Below are 18,708 nucleotides of genomic sequence, written 5' to 3' on the forward strand. Positions count from 1 at the left end.
GAATTAGACAACATGATGCTGCTTGTTTCCAGAATGGCCACCAGAGGGAGCACTCTGCCCACTGACAGCGCTGGTTGTAGCTGAAGACTACATATCCCAGAATGCCTCGCGTTCATTCTTCGTTCCCAGGAAGTGAGGAGCGGGGTGAATTTTCTATAGTTGGATGGTGAAAACTTCCCAGATTGAGGATATTCTCGAGGCTAAAGTTTGGAAAGATGGAAACCTGTTGATTGTGTGTAGAAATGCAGAACAAAGAGAGCGAGCGGACGGGATTAAAGAAACATGTCGTTTTAAAGTAGTGAATAGTAGTGACGTCACGAGGTGTGTTGACGCTTCGAAGCGCGTGTCGAGGCTTGCTTCATTTAGGGGAGGAGCCACAAATGATGACGTCTGAAGCCTCGCTGCCCGGCTGTACCACGTGACTGCTTCAGGAAGTGGTTCAGATTTTGCCTGGAGGTTTGACAGCAATATAAACTCTTCAGGCTCCATTCAAAATGTGGGTTGTTGGTGGAGAGTTGAGGTCAGTTGAGAGTTTGGATAGTTTGGAGAAGTTAGAGAGAGAGAGATAGTTTGGAGATTTAGGAGAGTGAGGAGAGAAGGAGGTGATAAGATGGAGCCAGCTAGGAAGAGGAGGATTTCCACTGTGGGAACACTTTGATTTGATAACTCCTAATAAGCTAAATCTAACTCTATTTCAGACACATTAGGTTTGCTTATCAAGAACTGTATTTTCCACAGTTTCTTATTTTATTCAAAGGTGTGGTGTTTATTGTGCTCCAAGGAGTTGGGGTACAATAACAACACCTCATCCATGCTGAGGCGTTACCGTGCCTTGCATGAGAATAAGGAGGAAACTGGAGCTTCACCCAGCCAAGGTAAGTCATTACAATATTACAAATGCACCATCACAATTTTTCCCTGTTCACTTTTGTTTATTGTGCAAATAAAGACAGGTAACAGACACTGTATTTATTCTCTTTTAACCAGCCACCAGAAAACAAGAGCTGGATGAAGCCCTCGTCTCCATGATAGTGAAGGACACTCAGCCCTTCAGTATTGTGGATGATGTTGGATTCAGGGCATTTGTGTCCAAACTGGATCCTAATTATGTCCTCCCTACAAGGCAGGTATGTATGGGTGCATGCATGAAACAAATGAGTACTTTATTGTGTCTCACAGTTCAGCACTATATGTTTTTTCCTTGAGGCTCTGAAGGCCATGGTGGAGGCCAAGTATGAGTCAGCTAAGGAGAAGGAGAAGGCTAAAGTGGAAAAGGTGGCTGCTGTTAGCCTTACTTCTGACATGTGGACATCCACAAAACCAAAAACTGTTGAGAAACTGTTATTTCTGAATAAAAATGAATAAAATGTCCCCTGTCCTGTACATCATTGTCCAAGTTACACAAGCATATTCAGTCCCCTCTTCCTAGTTCCACAAACACTTCCACTGTCCTCTGCCTGCTTAAGCTCATGACATTTTCCTAAAGTGACAGAAAAACATGATTACACAACCTGCCATATCATATGATACGACCATTTTGGGAAAATTTACACACACAGAATACATTCAAAAAATATTTTATTATGCACATATGTGATGATTTATGTACAGAAATTATTTGGTCATACATTTTTGTAATTCATAGTCATTCCCAACAGCCATAACAGACACAAACATTCAATGCATCACATGATGTGGTTCAGCTACAGCTGCCTGTGATTATACACTTGGCCAGCAGGTGGTTTCGTGTTCACGTGAAGCTTCGAGAAATGAACCCTTTCTAGAACCAATTGGCTGAAGTGGTTCGATGCCTCATGAGGCTTCATCTCACCATCACTAGTGGATAGAAACCGTATCCAAAAAGAAAGTAAGTGGAGTAATGATTGAGAAAGGGGAGAGGGAAATACAGCAGGTGAAGGTGCAGAATAAAACCACCTCTGCAGAGGCAGTGAAGAGGTTCAGCCAGAGTGGAGGAGCCGATGGAAGAAGTAAAGCCGGCAAAACGAGCCACAGCAGTCCTCCATCAGACAAAATGAGGGGGAAACAACGGTTGACTTACAAAACACAAACAAAGCTGGTCACTTTCACAGCAGGGGGTAGTAAATGCTACGATGGAGGTCGAATCCAAACCAGAGAGGATTCAGATCATTGTTAAAGCAGCAGTCCACCACTTAGATATCAGCGGACTAACACGGGAGGACGTCAGAAATGATCTCAGTATTCAGGCAAGTCCGGAGCAAATATGATCTGAGAGTTTTTAAATACACATCGCACTGGAGCGAGGCCCAAAACATCACCTCCATCCAGGGCTCAGTTTGATGTTATCCACCACAGAAACAAACACATGAGGAACACAGCTCCAACGCTCACTCCACCGCTGGAACTCTCCCTGCACAACAGGTATGAGCTGCTGACTCATGAAGTGTGTGATGACACTAAGTCTGTGGAAACTGGTCATTACATCACCAGAAACAAGGCTGATGGAAGCACGAGAAACAGCCTCAAAACCACTGCTAGATCAAGAGCCAGAAGAGACACAGTTCAGGTCCCTCAGACACCAGGCGGTATTTTGATGGAGGACGCCATCACCAAGCACGTTAAAATGGCTGAAAATCTGTGTTTGGATACCACCAGTGTGAAGGAGTTAACGGAGCTCCTCCCAGTTATCCTCTGGACTCGTCCAAGAAGTCTGAGGGTTCTGATCCACACGGGTTCTTCTGACATCCTGCAAAAGAGAACGGGCTCTGAGACTCTGGAAAAAGATTTCACACTGCTGCTGAAAACCCTGAGTGACCATCGATCACAAGACGCGTTTATTTCCGGACCGATTCCGACGCGCAAGAAAGGAAGTGAATCGTTCAGTGGACTCCTGATCCTGAAAACATGGCTGACGTCAACACGCCTCAAACATGGCATACGTTTGATTGACAGTTTTAACCCTTTGTGGAACCGTGAGGAGCGTTTCAACCTGATGGAGTTCATCTGAACTTCACTGGATCCAGACTTCTCGGCGCCGACCTACAACCTAAATTACTATCTTACTAGACGGCGATCTCAAAATTGTCAAAGTTCAGCCTCAACCAGCCTCCTCTCCAGTCTGAGAGTCCCTGCAGATGAAATTGCCTTTTTTTTATCGTCGGATCTTTGACCGATAAATCTTTTCTGGTTAATGATCTCATCATCGATAAGACTTTGTACTTTCTGCTCCTGGTTGAAACGTGGCTTAACAACACGACTGGTGAAGCAACTCTGATAGAGGCTTGTCCTCCTCACTATAAATGTTATCAGTCAGTTACACAGAACAAGAGAGGAGGAGGGATCGCAGTGATCTTCACCACAGTTTGGGTGTAATGACATCGACCTCGCTGATTTTACATCATTTGAATATGTTGCTCTGCAGCTGAAAGGTAAATCAACAGTACTGATCGTCACAGTTTACCGGCCACCGACGTACTCGGCACTATTTCTGCAGGAACTCTCAGAGTCGATCTCACCAGGTATCACCAGATATGACAGGTTCATTCTGAACGGAGACTTTAATATTCACGTAAATAAGAAGAACGACCACAAAGCTCCAGAGCTGATGGATTTACTGGACAGCTTTGAAGTGACCCAACATGTAAAGGAAGCCGCCCACCAGCAGGGTAACACCCTGGACTTGGTGATAACAAGAGGGTTACACGTGGATCAGGTTTCAGGACGTGAATTATCTTTCTCTGACCATCGCTGTATACTTTATGATGTGATTGTAACCATGGCAACGACTAAAGGGCAAATTCTGATTCAAAAGACACTCCTTGAACCATATAATCACGAGTGCTCTTTAAATGAGGTGGTTGAACACTTCAACAACTCTGTCGTCTGTTCTAAATACTGGTGTAATGTTTCTGAATACTTCATCCACCATTTGTCTGAGTTGAATTAGACTAAATGGTGCTGCTTGTTTCCAGAATGGCCACCAGAGGGAGCACTCTGCCCACTGACAGCGCTCGTTGCCCCTGGAGACTAATAAGTGAACTTTTCAGAGGTAAAACAAAGATCCTCAAATCTTTGTTTCATGTTACAGCAGCAGAAACAGAGGGCGTCTCAGTTTGTGGGGAAACTTCAACTTAGTCATGAATCACAGCCGAGACGACGAGTTTGAGGAGGAATAAAAAAAACTGCTCTCAAACTCAGCAGCTGCAGTCTGTCACGTTTCCTTGTTCCCTCCATCAGATCTGCAGCTGGGAGATGGGCGGAGCCAACATGGGTGGAGTCTAAGAGCTGATGTCCTCATTGGCTGCAGAGTCACATGATATTTAAATCAGCTGAAACTGGTTTTATCTTTGAGGAGGTGAAACTCACACAGTCACTGCTGCTGAGAGGTGAAATGGAGCAGAAAGGAGTTCAGTTGGACCGAGAAACCTTCTCTTGTTGCATCTGTCTGGATCTACTGAAGAATCCGGTGGGTCTTCCATGTGGACACAGCTACTGCATGGAGTGTATTAAAGTCCACTGGGACGGACAGGACGGGACAGGAGTCTACAGCTGTCCTCAGTGCAGGCAGGACTTCATACCGAGGCCTGTCCTGGACATAAACACCATGTTGGCAGCTTTAGTGGAGGAGCTGAAGAAGACTGGACTCCAAGCTGCTCCTGCTGATCACTGCTATGCTGGACCTGAAGATGTGGCCTGTGATGTCTGCACTGGGAGAAAACTGAAAGCTGTCAAGTCCTGTTTAGTCTGTCTGGCTTCTTATTGTGAGAAACACCTTCAGAGTCATTATGATGTCGCTCCATTAAAGAAACACAAGCTGGTGAACCCCTCCAAGAAGCTCCAGGAGAACATCTGCTCTCTTCACGACGAGGTGATGAAGATGTTCTGCCGCACCGATCGTCAGATTATCTGTTATCTCTGCTCTGTGGAGGAACATAAAGACCACGACACCGTCTCAGCTGCAGCAGAAAGGACCGAGAGGCAGAGAAAGCTCGAGGGGAGTCGAGGAAACGTCCAGCAGAAAATCCAGGACAGACAGAAAGATGTGAAGCTGCTTCAGCAGGAGGTGGAGGACATCAATCAGTCTGCTGAGAAAACACTGGAGGGCAACGAGAAGCTCTTCACCCAGCTGATGAGTCTCCTCCAGGAAAGAAGCCGCGATGTGAAGCAGGAGGTCAGATCCCAGCAGGAAACCCAAGTGAGTCGAGTCAAAGAGCTTCAGGAGAAGCTGGAGCAGGAGATCGCTGAGCTGAAGAGGAAAGACGCCGAGCTGGAGCAGCTCTCACACACAGAGGATCACAACGAGTTCCTGCACAACTACCCCTCAGTGTCAGCACTCAGTGAGCCTACAGACTCATCCAGCATCCATATCCGTCCTCTCACCTACTTTCAGGATGTGACAGCAGCTGTGTCAGAGGTCAGAGATAAACTACAGCAAGTTCTGGATGAAGAATGGAAGAAGATCTCAGTGTCAGTGAATGAAGTGGACGTTTTACTGTCACAACCAGAACCAAAGACCAGAGCTGGATTCTTAAGATATTCACAAGAAATCACACTGGATCCAAACACAGCATACAGACAGATGTTATTATCTGATGGGAACAGAAAAGTAACACGAATGAATCAGAATCAGTCTTATTCTGATCATCCAGACAGATTCAGTAGATGTTGTCAGGTCCTGAGTAGAGAGAGTCTGACTGGACGTTGTTACTTTGAGGTGGAGATGAGAGGAAGAGGAAGAGTTGAAGTAGCAGTCGCATACAAGAATATCAACAGAACAGGGAGCGGGATGGAAAGTGGATTTGGATGTAATGACAAATCTTGGTCATTAGATTGTTACAATAACAGTCTTTGGTACAACAACATCAAAACTCCCGTCTCAAGTCCTCCATCCTCCAGAGTGGGGGTGTACCTGGATCACAGTGCAGGTACTCTGTCCTTCTACAGAGTCTCTGAGACCATGACTCTCCTCCACAGAGTCCAGACCACGTTCACTCAGCCGCTCCACGTTGGGTTAGGGTTCAGGTTAGGGTTTATCTTCGTTGAAAACTCTGCTGAGTTTTGTAAACTGAAATAAACTGAAGTCTTTCAGGTTTCAGTGGGTTTAAACCTGCATTTTCATTTTCCATTTCATTTTCTCTCCATCATTGAGGCGTTTCTGCTCTGAACAAAGATCTGCTGTCAATCAAGCATTATGGGCGTCACCTGGACGTCTTCTTGATAGTTGTTATCTTCATGTTAATATGTTTTATTATTGTTTTTAAACTCTTTTCACACCGTTCCTGTAGTGAAAACCACGTATCTCTAAATTTGGTGAAGTTGAATTTTGAATTATTTTCTGATAATTTAAAGAGATTTAAATGTTCTTTTATGGACTGAGATGATTCTCCTGCTAAATTAACTATTTAAAAAAACCTGACAAAGCTGAAAAGGTGTTTATTTCTTAGATACGTGGTTCTCACAGGACAGCAACGCTCCAAATATGTGATGATCTGGTTCAATATGACGCTTTACAAATCAACAATATATAAAGTAGTTGAAATGAGCAAAACCTTCAGTGACTATGACGGTAAAATTCACTTTAATCCAGCAGCAATATGAATCTACAAACATCAGATATATATAATAGTAAAACACCAACAGGGAACATTTTCTGCTTCGTGTGTACTTTTACTTTTTGTGTTTTCAGTGTATTTTTGCTGACGATACTTTTACTTCAACAAGGTTTTGAATGCAGGACTTCTAGTATTTTCAGTCTGGTATCAGAACTTTTTCTGAAATAAAGGAGCTGAATTCTTTCACTGCTTCATATATAGTAATATAGATTATTCAGAGGGAACAAAGCAGCACTTTTACTTTAATACTTTCACTAAATGTTGCTGCTAACGCTTCTGTACTTTTACCTGATTAAGCTGTTTAATTAAGGACTTTGACTTGTAATGGAGTATCTTTGTTTTCTTTGCTGTATTTGTACTTTTACTTCAATAAATGTTCTGAATACTTCATCCACCATTTGTCTGAGTTGAATTAGACTAAATGGTGCTGCTTGTTTCCAGAATGGCCACCAGAGGGAGCACTCTGCCCACTGACAGCGCTCGTTGCCCCTGGAGACTAATAAGTGAACTTATCAGAGGTAAAACAAAGATCCTCAAATCTTTGTTTCATGTTACAGCAGCAGAAACAGAGGGCGTCTCAGTTTGTGGGGAAACTTCAACTTAGTCATGAATCACAGCCGAGACGACGAGTTTGAGGAGGAATAAAAAAAACTGCTCTCAAACTCAGCAGCTGCAGTCTGTCACGTTTCCTTGTTCCCTCCATCAGATCTGCAGCTGGGAGATGGGCGGAGCCAACGTGGGTGGAGTCTAAGAGCTGATGTCCTCATTGGCTGCAGAGTCACATGATATTTAAATTAGAGCTGAAACTATTTTGATCTTTGAGGAAGTGAAACTCACACAGTCACTGCTGCTGAGAGGTGAAATGGAGCAGAAAGGAGTTCAGTTGGACCGAGAAACCATCTCTTGTTGCATCTGTCTGGATCTACTGAAGGATCCAGTGACTCTTCCATGTGGACACAACTACTGCATGGAGTGTATTAAAGTCCACTGGGACGGACAGGACGGGACTGGAGTCTACAGCTGTCCTCAGTGCATGAAGAGGTTCATACCGAGGCCTGTCCTGGACAAAAACACCATGTTGGCAGCTTTAGTGGAGGAGCTGAAGAAGACTGGACTCCAAGCTGCTCCTGCTGATCACTGCTATGCTGGACCTGAAGATGTGGCCTGTGATGTCTGCACTGGGAGAAAACTGAAAGCTGTCAAGTCCTGTTTATTCTGTCTGGCTTCTTATTGTGAGAAACACCTTCAGCCTCATTATGATGTCGCTCCATTAAAGAAACACAAGCTGGTGAACCCCTCCAAGAAGCTCCAGGAGAACATCTGCTCTCTTCACGACGAGGTGATGAAGATGTTCTGCCGCACAGATCGTCAGATTATCTGTTATCTCTGCTCTGTGGAGGAACATAAAGACCACGACACCGTCTCAGCTGCAGCAGAAAGGACCGAGAGGCAGAGAGAGCTCGAGGGGAGTCGAGGAAACGTCCAGCAGAAAATCCAGGACAGACAGAAAGATGTGAAGCTGCTTCAGCAGGAGGTGGAGGACATCAATCAGTCTGCTGAGAAAACACTGGAGGGCAACGAGAAGCTCTTCACCCAGCTGATGAGTCTCCTCAAGAAAAGAAGCCGCGATGTGAAGCAGGAGGTCAGATCCCAGCAGGAAACCCAAGTGAGTCGAGTCAAAGAGCTTCAGGAGAAGCTGGAGCAGGAGATCGCTGAGCTGAAGAGGAAAGACGCCGAGCTGGAGCAGCTCTCACACACAGAGGATCACAACGAGTTCCTGCACAACTACCCCTCAGTGTCAGCACTCAGTGAGCCTACAGACTCATCCAGCATCCATATCCGTCCTCTCACCTACTTTCAGGATGTGACAGCAGCTGTGTCAGAGGTCAGAGATAAACTACAGCAAGTTCTGGATGAAGAATGGAAGAAGATCTCAGTGTCAGTGAATGAAGTGGACGTTTTACTGTCACAACCAGGACCAAAGACCAGAGCTGGATTCTTAAGATATTCACAAGAAATCACACTGGATCCAAACACAGCAAACAGACAGATGTTATTATCTGATGGGAACAGAAAAGTAACAGTAATGGATCAGAATCAGTCTTATTCTGATCATCCAGACAGATTCAGCAGATGTTGGCAGGTCCTGAGTAGAGAGAGTCTGACTGGACTTTGTTACTTTGAGGTGGAGATGAGAGGAAGAGGAGGAGTTGATGTAGCAGTCGCATACAAGAATATCAACAGAACAGGGAGCGGGATGGAAAGTAGATTTGGATTTAATAACAAATCTTGGTCATTAGATTGTTCCAATAACAGTCTTTGGTACAACAACATCAAAACTCCCGTCTCAGGTCCTCCATCCTCCAGAGTGGGGGTGTACCTGGATCACAGTGCAGGTACTCTGTCCTTCTACAGAGTCTCTGAGACCATGACTCTCCTCCACAGAGTCCAGACCACGTTCACTCAGCCGCTCCACGTTGGGTTAGGGTTAGAGTTCGGGTTCAGGTTAGGGTTCGGGTTAGGGATTTTGTCTCTCTCCGTTGGAAACTCTGCTGAGTTTTGTAAACTGAAATAAACTGAAGTCTTTCAGGTTTCAGTGGGTTTAAACCTGCATTTTCATTTTCCATTTCATTTTCTCTCCATCATTGAGGCGTTTCTGCTCTGAACAAAGATCTGCTGTCAATCAAGCATTATGGGCGTCACCTGGACGTCTTCTTGATAGTTGTTATCTTCATGTTAATATGTTTTATTCTTGTTTTTAAGCTCTTTTCACACCGTTCCTGTAGTGAAAACCACGTATCTCTAAATTTGGTGAAGTTGAATTAGATTATTTTCTGATAAACTAAAGAGATTTAAATGTTCTTTTATGGACTGAGATGATTCTCCTGCTAAATTAACTATTTTAAAAACCTGACAAAGCTGAAAAGGTGTTTATTTCTTAGATACGTGGTTCTCACAGGACAGCAACGCTCCAAATATGTGATGATCTGGTTCAATATGACGCTTTACAAATCAACAATATATAAAGTAGTTGAAATGAGCAAAACCTTCAGTGACTATGACGGTAAAATTCACTTTAATCCAGCAGCAATATGAATCTAAAAACATCAGATATATGATAGGAAAACACTAACAGGGAACATTTTCTGCTTCGTGTGTACTTTTACTTTTTGTGTTTTCAGTGTATTTTTGCTGACGATACTTTTACTTCAACAAGGTTTTGAATGCAGGACTTCTAGTATTTTCAGTCTGGTATCAGAACTTTTTCTGAAATAAAGGAGCTGAATTCTTTCACTGCTTCATATATAGTAATATAGATTATTCAGAGGGAACAAAGCAGCACTTTTACTTTAATACTTTCACTAAATGTTGCTGCTAACGCTTCTGTACTTTTACCTGAGTAAGCTGTTTAATTAAGGACTTTGACTTGTAATGGAGTATCTTTGTTTTCTTTGCTGTATTTGTACTTTTACTTCAATAAATGTTCTGAATACTTCATCCACCATTTGTCTGAGTTGAATTAGACAACATGATGCTGCTGTTTCACAAACTGACCACCAGAGGGAGCACTCTGCCCACTGACAGCGCTGGTTGCCGCTGAAGACTCTCAAAGGTCATGAAATGTCATCTTCCAGCCTTTGGTGCAGATCCCTGTGAGAGAGGAACGCCCCTCAGCTTCATCAATATGTTCAGGCTGAGAAAGTTTCTTCCTGAAATGACTTCCATGATAAATCAAATCCCGGCTCTGTGCTGAGCACGGTCACCTCAGAGCAGAAAGCTTCTCCGTGTGGACGTTGGACGGTCTCACGTTGTCTGCTTGGTTTTCTCCAGCTGATCTGTTTTCCTGCCAGTTTAGATACTTGCAGGTCGGTTAACTGGTAAATCTGCTAGCTGTGAATGTGTTGGTCAGTTAACAGCTTGTCCCGGCTGTATTCTGCATCTCTGCAAAGTTTAGAAATGAATGCTGGTAATTGTAAAAGTCAGATAAAGTACATTGTGGTGTCGTCACATGCTGCATATGCTGACATTTATGAACACGTCCAAAGGTTTTCTTGAATGAGAATTAACGGTTTGTTTCACTCAAATTCTCCCCAAAATCAAACAAACAGATGTTTTGCATTTCGATCTGGAGGTGTGCAGATATAGTTTGTATTCTCGACCTCAGAAAGAGGTTGTTTACCCCCAAAAGAAAAACCCAAGTTCGCTAAAGATTCGCTTCCTTGTTTTTCCAGAAGCTTCTAAATGCATGTCGTGGTCTTTGTCAGTAAACTGTAATGTAGAAACACACCAAGTCATTCAAGGCTTCCTGAACTTTTGCCTTTTTTTCTACCCTGTAGAACAACACTGAAGACATTTAAAACTCATATCTATTTCCTTTGAAATGTATTTTTCAGCTGTATGGCTCTCCACTTCTAGAAATAAGTAGTGCTCACCACAAATCCATTTAAAAATCCCTTCTGCTGGTACTTTTAATCCTTTGATCCAGATTGAATTTGTATGGTACGTACTGCTTCCAAGAAACAGCTGTAAGCACAGACTCTAAATTCAGACTCTGAAAATGTCTCCTGACTTCTCCCTCCTCCTTGATTTGATGTTTTACCAAACCATCCATATAAATGGAAACAGTCGGACCTCAAATCACGTTGAAAACGAGCTTTTTCATCCCGACCGTCTTTTGAGCTCGATCACGTTACATTTGAATCACGACACAATCAGACTTCTTTTGTCGTCTCTCCTCAAACATTGAAGCGCTGAGGTTTAGATGATGAGGAGAGAGAAAGTTCTTCAGGACATGAGAATCCAGAGTTGTGCTGCCGGTACAGACCTGTACTGAGCCGGCTAAAGCAGAGGAAACAAGCACGGGACAATTCTTTTACTTTTGATATCAGTGTTACTCACCTTCGACCACCGACATGAAACGGGAGGTCCAATTCATATTCTATCTTCAGGATCCCTCTGCAGGTCACTCACATGGTTGAAGAGAATCTCTTTTCAATAAGTGACCTTTTCAAACGACAAAACCAAACACAGACCTCGTCCATCTTTATGGAATCAGATCAAATGTAGTAACGGCTGAAAAAGGCTGCTTAAATCTGAAATGAAGATGTTTCCAGTGAGCACAGAAACAGAAGTGAACCTTCAACCTGCTTCTCGTCTCGCTCGTCACGTCTCCGCTTCTCAACAACGTTGGACTTTGTTCTTCTTTCAACCTGAACGTCTCCTCGTCGGCTCGTTGCAGGTCTCCGCGTTCTGTTTCCGGTTTCCTGTCTCAGCTCGCTTTGGGACAGACGGGCTAAAAAGACGTAGCGGACGGTGAGGACGTCCTGTTCAATGTTTCCTTTAGTCACTAGATTTCTAATCCAAATGAAGAAGCAGCAGCAGCCAGCCAGGCAGCATGTGTTTCCTTCATGTTAGCGGTGACAGAGTGCTGCACCTGTTACCTGTTCTTCTGATCTTTTAGCTTTCTGCTGAAGAGGTTTCATCTTTGTGACCGTTGTCCATCGTGGAAGATGAACAGCTGAGCAACAGCAATATTTAAAGAGACTCTGATACTAAACATAGTGTTCTTCTTCTGGAGTGACAACAAAGTGATCAAAGAAGACTTGTTTAAAAAACAAAAGGGATATTTTTCTTCGTGACATATAGAGATTGCTGGATTTGATCCTATTTGCTCCGAGCTAATCAACAAGGTCATATGTTATCGTGACGTTGTGAATTGTATAGATTGTCACTAAATGTTCACGTGTACGATGATTTAAGCCTTCGTAATGTTTTACAGGAGTTATTTGAACTATTTTAGCGCCTCCATCTGAGGCAGCGTTCTCCCGTATCCAAGTGAAATTAGAACAAATAACTGGCCTTTATTGTGTGAATGCTGATTCAGCATTTACACTGTTGACATCCTGTTTCTGACTTCTTCCACGCGCTTTGTTTTGGTCGCTCACTACTTCTGCATACTCACCGAGTTCAACCATTCACATTTGAAATTGTTCAACTCTTTCAGGACATTTACGCCGACATTCAACTTTTTTCAAACATTTATCATTTTTTTGAACATATTTGTAACATTTGAGTGAATGAGGAGATTCTTCAACTCCTCTCAAACTTTCTGTCGTTGTCACAACAGCAGTCAGACATCATCTGTTAGAAAAATGACTCCGAGGCTGAATTCAAAATCAAACACATCGGACATTTATTCTTGCAAGAAGGAGCAAATACATGTTCACTCAAAGAAAGGTGTCCAGCATTGCTCGAAGTCTCTCCTCCGTAGTTCAGCTTTTATACAGCGTGACAAACAGTTGACAGTCATCCCCACTTCCTCTGTAGATCTGATTTTGTAGATAGTACTGAGTGAGGTCGTAGGTCACCAGATAAAGGTACAGAGACGTTGTAACTGAGACTAGAGAACCATGTTGTGCAGATAAATGGGTTCATCTTTCCTGAGACAACAGGAACATGTTATGCAACAGATAGACAAACATTTGACAAGTATGATGAGCTCATTATTTCCCATCATCATCTCTCTCAGATTCCTCACGTTTCCCGTGTTTCTTTGTCTGACTGATTATTTGTGGAACGTGTCCGAGCCGTCCTCTCCTGAGTCGCAGCTCCGCCTCACCTGCTCCTGATCACAAGTGACAAAACTGCACTCAGTGAACTCATCAGCTTCTCCTGCTGAAATTATCTGGTCCTTCAACTACTCTGTGCCAAATGAAGTCACGCCAGGTGGTAGTTTCAGTCTCTGTGTAACTTGTTTAACTTGTTTTTTTGTTGTTGCTTCCTGGATTGCAGCCTGTTCAGTCATCAGCTCCTGTCTGCCTCGCCCCGTATGCGTCTTTTGGTTAAGTTTGATTATAAAATGCGTTTCTTTTTGTTAAATCCCTGATGTGCTCCGTCTTTGCTGCGGCCAAGAACACAAAATATACAAAAATAATATAAAATGCTGGTTTATTAAGGACTTTGACTTCTAATGGAGTATCTTTGTTTTCTTTGCTGTATTTGTACTTTTACTTCAATAAATGTTCTGAATACTTCATCCACCATTTGTCTGAGTTGAATTTGAAACTAGATTAGATGTTCACACGGGGAACACGTCTGCACTACATTTAACTATAGTATGGAGGAATCTAGCAGGGATGTGTGAGTGGGATGTAGAAGATGAAACATCGGTGGGTGGTGGCCATTTTCCAATATGTTGGAAAGTATCTTTACAAAGGAGGAAGCAGGAGATATAGTGGGTAAGTGGGTCTTTAAAATATATATATGTGAGAGAGAAATGGATCAAATAGATTTAAATTAAGATATTGAAGAGATTGATAGCAAATTAATATTTACAGTGCTGGAAGCTGCAAATCCAACAAGTGTTAAAGGTGAAGGAAGGATGAAGAGAAAGGCTGCCCCCTGGTGGACAGATGAGTGTTGGAGAACAGCGACAGAAAGAAACAAAGCTCTCTTAGGTTATGAAGAAAAATCACATCACTTCGAGAATTTAATACAATACGAACAAGCAGAAATGAGGGTTCATAAAAAAAAATCATTGGTAAACAGCAGTGTCGGATGGGGAGAGGGCAGAGATGACGGCAGAAGCACCAACAGAAATCCACAACTCTGCCAAGCTGACAGTAGAAGGTGAGAGAGGAAGAGAAAGGACACGATCAGCTCATCCTGCTGTTCTTGAACGAAGAGACGATACTAACAGTCCAACTGATTCCCCCGTTTTACTTTAGAGGAGCTGAGAAGAGAAAGAGGAGGACTTACATCTCCAGGGAAGGATGGACATTTGTTACACAACGTGAAAGCGTTTCGGTAGTTCAGCAACGATGAAATTGTTTTTATAATCAGGTTTGGGAAGTGGGGAGACGACCTCGTTGTTTGGAAGGAAGCTGTGATCATCCCGATCGGGAAACCGGGCAAAGACTCATCAAATCCAACCAATTACAGACCGACTAACATCTCACGTAGGTATGAGGTTACGGAAATAATGATTCCACACAGATTCAGATTTTCTCCGTCGGGATCTGCGCCTGTCTCTGTTTGTCGTTCCCTCCGTTTCCCCCGATCTCCCTTTTCCTGGTGTTTCCTGTCTCCCCTGTTTGTTTCTGTCCTCCAGGTGTTTCTATGTTCTGGTCTGCGTCTGGAGGGTTTGGATTCATTGGTCAGCGCCTCCAGTCACCTCCCACTACCACACCTCTTTCAGCTGGCACAGCTGCTTCTCATCCCGGTAATCACCACCTGGCATCACGTGAACCCCGGACCTGGACTCCGCCTGCGTCCGTCCGTCCGTCCGATCGTCTCACCTGGTACCACGTTGCAAGTTCTGTAAGTCCGGTTCTGACCCCCCTTGTCTGTCTCCCGCCTGCCGCGGTCCTGCCTGTCTGTCTGCTACCAGGTGGTACGTACCCGCCGTCCTCCGTCGGTTCCTCGGAGACCACCGGGTGTCCGGCCCCCTGCTCGGCGTCGGTTCTTCGGAGACCACCTTGCTGCCCGGTGTGGGGCGCGGGGACCGGTGTCCATTGTCTGAGGCTATTAGAAGACGGTTTGTAACTTTCACCAGTCCTGTTTCTGTGCTGTGATGAACTCTAAAGCCCGACTGAACATCTTCAAACAGACCGTTCCTCTGGAAATGATCACAAAGTTGATTTGCAACAACTTTTTCAAGGATTTTAGAAACAAACGGCAGGTTGGTAACTGGTCTGTAAGTTTTCCTGAAACAGCTGATCAAGAGTCGGCTTTTTAAGTACAGTTTTGATTACAGACACTTTAAAAGCTTGTGGTACATAAACGGTTCCAAGAGAAAGGTTTGATCTGATCTAATATAGAAGTACTAATTAAAGGGAAGACTTCCTCGAGGAGTTTAGTTGGGATGAGATCCAAGAGACCGGTAGATGATCCAGATGAGAAAATAATTGAAGTTAGCTCGGAGATCTCAACAGGAGAGAAATGTTCAATTTGGGTGTAACAGACTAAAAGTCTGACTTTTTAAAGGAGTTACCACAAAGTTTAGGTCTGGGGTTAATTGATAAGCTCGAGTGGAAGATTACTGCCAGAATCTGGAGGAATATGATAATATGGGAGGAGTTGCTTCATATCTTTGTCCACTTTTATATAAAGTCTGAGGGCACAACACAGGACAACCTTTTGGAGAACAGAAAACTGGAGCGCAAACTGTGAACACAGAATCAAAGAAGAATCTAGAATTTAAAAACTTGAGGTGACGAGTGTTTTAAACAGGAAATGATTGAAAAGGAGGCTTGAATACAAAGTGCTTCTCTCCTCTTCCTGGAAGTGAAACTCACACAGTCACTGCTGCTGAGAGGTGAAATGGAGCAGAAAGGAGTTCAGCTGGACCGAGAAGCCTTCTCTTGTTCCATCTGTCTGGATCTACTGAAGGATCCGGTGACTCTTCCATGTGGACACAACTACTGCATGGAGTGTATTAAAGTCCACTGGAATAAAGAGGATGAGAAGGAAACCTACAGCTGTCCTCAGTGCATGAAGACGTTCATACCGAGGCCTGTCCTGGACAAAAACACCATGTTGGCAGCTTTAGTGGAGGAGCTGAAGAAGACTGGACTCCAAGCTGCTCCTGCTGATCACTGCTATGCTGGACCTGAAGATGTGGCCTGTGATGTCTGCACTGGGAGAAAACTGAAAGCTGTCAAGTCCTGTTTAGTCTGTCTGGTTTCTTATTGTGAGAAACACCTTCAGCCTCATTATGATGCCGCAACATTCAAGAAACACAAGCTGGTGAACCCCTCCAAGAAGCTCCAGGAGAACATCTGCTCTCGTCACGACGAGGTGATGAAGATGTTCTGCCGCACCGATCAGCAGATTATCTGTTATCTCTGCCCTGTGGATGAACATAAAGACCACGACACCGTCTCAGCTGCAGCAGAAAGGACCGAGAGGCAGAGAGAGCTCGAGGGGAGTCGAGGAAACGTCCAGCAGAAAATCCAGGACAGACAGAAAGATGTGAAGCTGCTTCAGCAGGAGGTGGAGGACATCAATCAGTCTGCTGAGAAAACACTGGAGGGCAGCGAGAAGCTCTTCACCCAGCTGATGAGTCTCCTCCAGGAAAGAAGCCGCGATGTGAAGCAGGAGGTCAGATCCCAGCAGGAAACCCAAGTGAGTCGAGTCAAAGAGCTTCAGGAGAAGCTGGAGCAGGAGATCGCTGAGCTGAAGAGGAAAGACGCCGAGCTGGAGCAGCTCTCACACACAGAGGATCACAACGAGTTCCTGCACAACTACCCCTCAGTGTCAGCACTCAGTGAGCCTACAGACTCATCCAGCATCCATATCCGTCCTCTCACCTACTTTCAGGATGTGACAGCAGCTGTGTCAGAGGCCAGAGATAAACTACAGCAAGTTCTGGATGAAGAATGGAAGAAGATCTCAGTGTCAGTGAATGAAGTGGACGTTTTACTGTCACAACCAGAACCAAAGACCAGAGCTGGATTCTTAAGATATTCACAAGAAATCACACTGGATCCAAACACAGCATACAGACAGATGTTATTATCTGATGGGAACAGAAAAGTAACACGAATGAATCAGAATCAGTCTTATTCTGATCATCCAGACAGATTCAGTAGATGTTGTCAGGTCCTGAGTAGAGAGAGTCTGACTGGACGTTGTTACTTTGAGGTGGAGATGAGAGGAAGAGTTCTTGTAGCAGTCGCATACAAGAATATCAACAGAACAGGGTGCTGGATGGAAAGTGTGTTTGGACGTAATAACAAATCTTGGTCATTAGATTGTTCCAATAACAGTTTTCGGTACAACAACATTGAAACTCCCGTCTCAGGTCCTCCACCCTCCAGAGTGGGGGTGTACCTGGATCACAGTGCAGGTACTCTGTCCTTCTACAGCGTCTCTGAGACCATGACTCTCCTCCACAGAGTCCAGACCACGTTCACTCAGCCGCTCCACGTTGGGTTTTGGTCTGCCTTCGTTGGAAACTCTGCTGAGTTTTGTAAACTGAAATAAACTGAAGTCTTTCAGGTTTCAGTGGGTTTAAACCTGCATTTTCATTTTCCATTTCATTTTCTCTCCATCATTGAGGCGTTTCTGCTCTGAACAAAGATCTGCTGTCAATCAAGCATTATGGGCGTCACCTGGACGTCTTCTTGATAGTTGTTATCTTCATGTTAATATGTTTTATTATTGTTTTTAAGCTCTTTTCACACCGTTCCTGTAGTGAAAACCACGTATCTCTAAATTTGGTGAAGTTGAATTAGATTATTTTCTGATAATTTAAAGTGATTTAAATGTTCTTTTATAGACTGAGATGATTCTCCTGCTAAATTAACTATTTTAAAAAACCTGACAAAGCTGAAAAGGTGTTTATTTCTTAGATACGTGGTTCTCACAGGACAGCAACGCTCCAAATATGTGATGATCTGGTTCAATATGACGCTTTACAAATCAACAATATATAAAGTAGTTGAAATGAGCAAAACCTTCAGTGACTATGACGGTAAAATTCACTTTAATCCAGCAGCAATATGAATCTAAAAACATCATATATATATAATAGGAAAACACTAACAGGGAACATTTTCTGCTTCGTGTGTACTTTTACTTTTTGTGTTTTCAGTGTATTTTTGCTGACGATACTTTTACTTCAACAAGGTTTTGAATGCAGGACTTCTAGTATTTTCAGTCTGGTATCAGAACTTTTTCTGAAATAAAGGAGCTGAATTCTTTCACTGCTTCATATATAGTAATATAGATTATTCAGAGGGAACAAAGCAGCACTTTTACTTTAATACTTTCACTAAATGTTGCTGCTAACGCTTCTGTACTTTTACCTGAGTAAGCTGTTTAATTAAGGACTTTGACTTGTAATGGAGTATCTTTGTTTTCTTTGCTGTATTTGTACTTTTACTTCAATAAATGTTCTGAATACTTCATCCACCATTTGTCTGAGTTGAATTAGAAACTAGATTAGATGTTCACACGGGGAACACGTCTGCACTACATTTAACTATAGTATGGAGGAATCTAGCAGGGATGTGTGAGTGGGATGTAGAAGATGAAACATCGGTGTGTGGTGGCCATTTTCCAATATGCTGTAAAGTATCATTACAAAGGAGGAAGCAGGAGATATAGTGGGTAA

The 18,708-nt window shown here is 43.5% G+C and overlaps 3 protein-coding genes across 3 annotated transcripts; all 3 read left to right on the forward strand.

Annotated features, from left to right (window-relative positions):
• The first annotated feature begins 4,369 nt into the window (after window positions 1–4,369).
• LOC138210831 (tripartite motif-containing protein 16-like) lies at window positions 4,370–6,977 on the forward strand. Its single transcript, XM_069170164.1, has one exon. The coding sequence runs from the start codon at window positions 4,370–4,372 to the stop codon at window positions 6,050–6,052; it is 1,683 nt and encodes a 560-aa protein (XP_069026265.1). The 3' UTR covers window positions 6,053–6,977.
• Window positions 6,978–7,444: 467 nt separating this feature from the next.
• On the forward strand, window positions 7,445–10,082 carry LOC138210800 (tripartite motif-containing protein 16-like). The gene has a single exon (XM_069170121.1). It carries the CDS (start codon window positions 7,453–7,455, stop codon window positions 9,163–9,165), a length of 1,713 nt encoding a protein of 570 aa, XP_069026222.1. The 5' UTR covers window positions 7,445–7,452; the 3' UTR covers window positions 9,166–10,082.
• Window positions 10,083–15,098: 5,016 nt separating this feature from the next.
• On the forward strand, window positions 15,099–18,496 carry LOC138210851 (tripartite motif-containing protein 16-like). Its single transcript, XM_069170189.1, has one exon. It carries the CDS (start codon window positions 15,912–15,914, stop codon window positions 17,574–17,576), a length of 1,665 nt encoding a protein of 554 aa, XP_069026290.1. The 5' UTR covers window positions 15,099–15,911; the 3' UTR covers window positions 17,577–18,496.
• Window positions 18,497–18,708: the final 212 nt, after the last annotated feature.

This window comes from Embiotoca jacksoni, unplaced genomic scaffold (genome assembly GCF_022577435.1).
Source record: "Embiotoca jacksoni isolate LCO1_2020_lvr unplaced genomic scaffold, fEmbJac1.0.p SCAF_48, whole genome shotgun sequence".
Taxonomy (NCBI): domain Eukaryota; kingdom Metazoa; phylum Chordata; class Actinopteri; family Embiotocidae; genus Embiotoca; species Embiotoca jacksoni.

Excerpts from the sequence above, each read along its gene's own strand:
- LOC138210831 (XM_069170164.1), top strand. The coding sequence starts at position 4,370 with ATGGAGCAGAAAGGAGTTCAGTTGGACCGAGAAACCTTCTCTTGTTGC.
- LOC138210800 (XM_069170121.1), top strand. The coding sequence starts at position 7,453 with ATGGAGCAGAAAGGAGTTCAGTTGGACCGAGAAACCATCTCTTGTTGC.
- LOC138210851 (XM_069170189.1), top strand. The coding sequence starts at position 15,912 with ATGGAGCAGAAAGGAGTTCAGCTGGACCGAGAAGCCTTCTCTTGTTCC.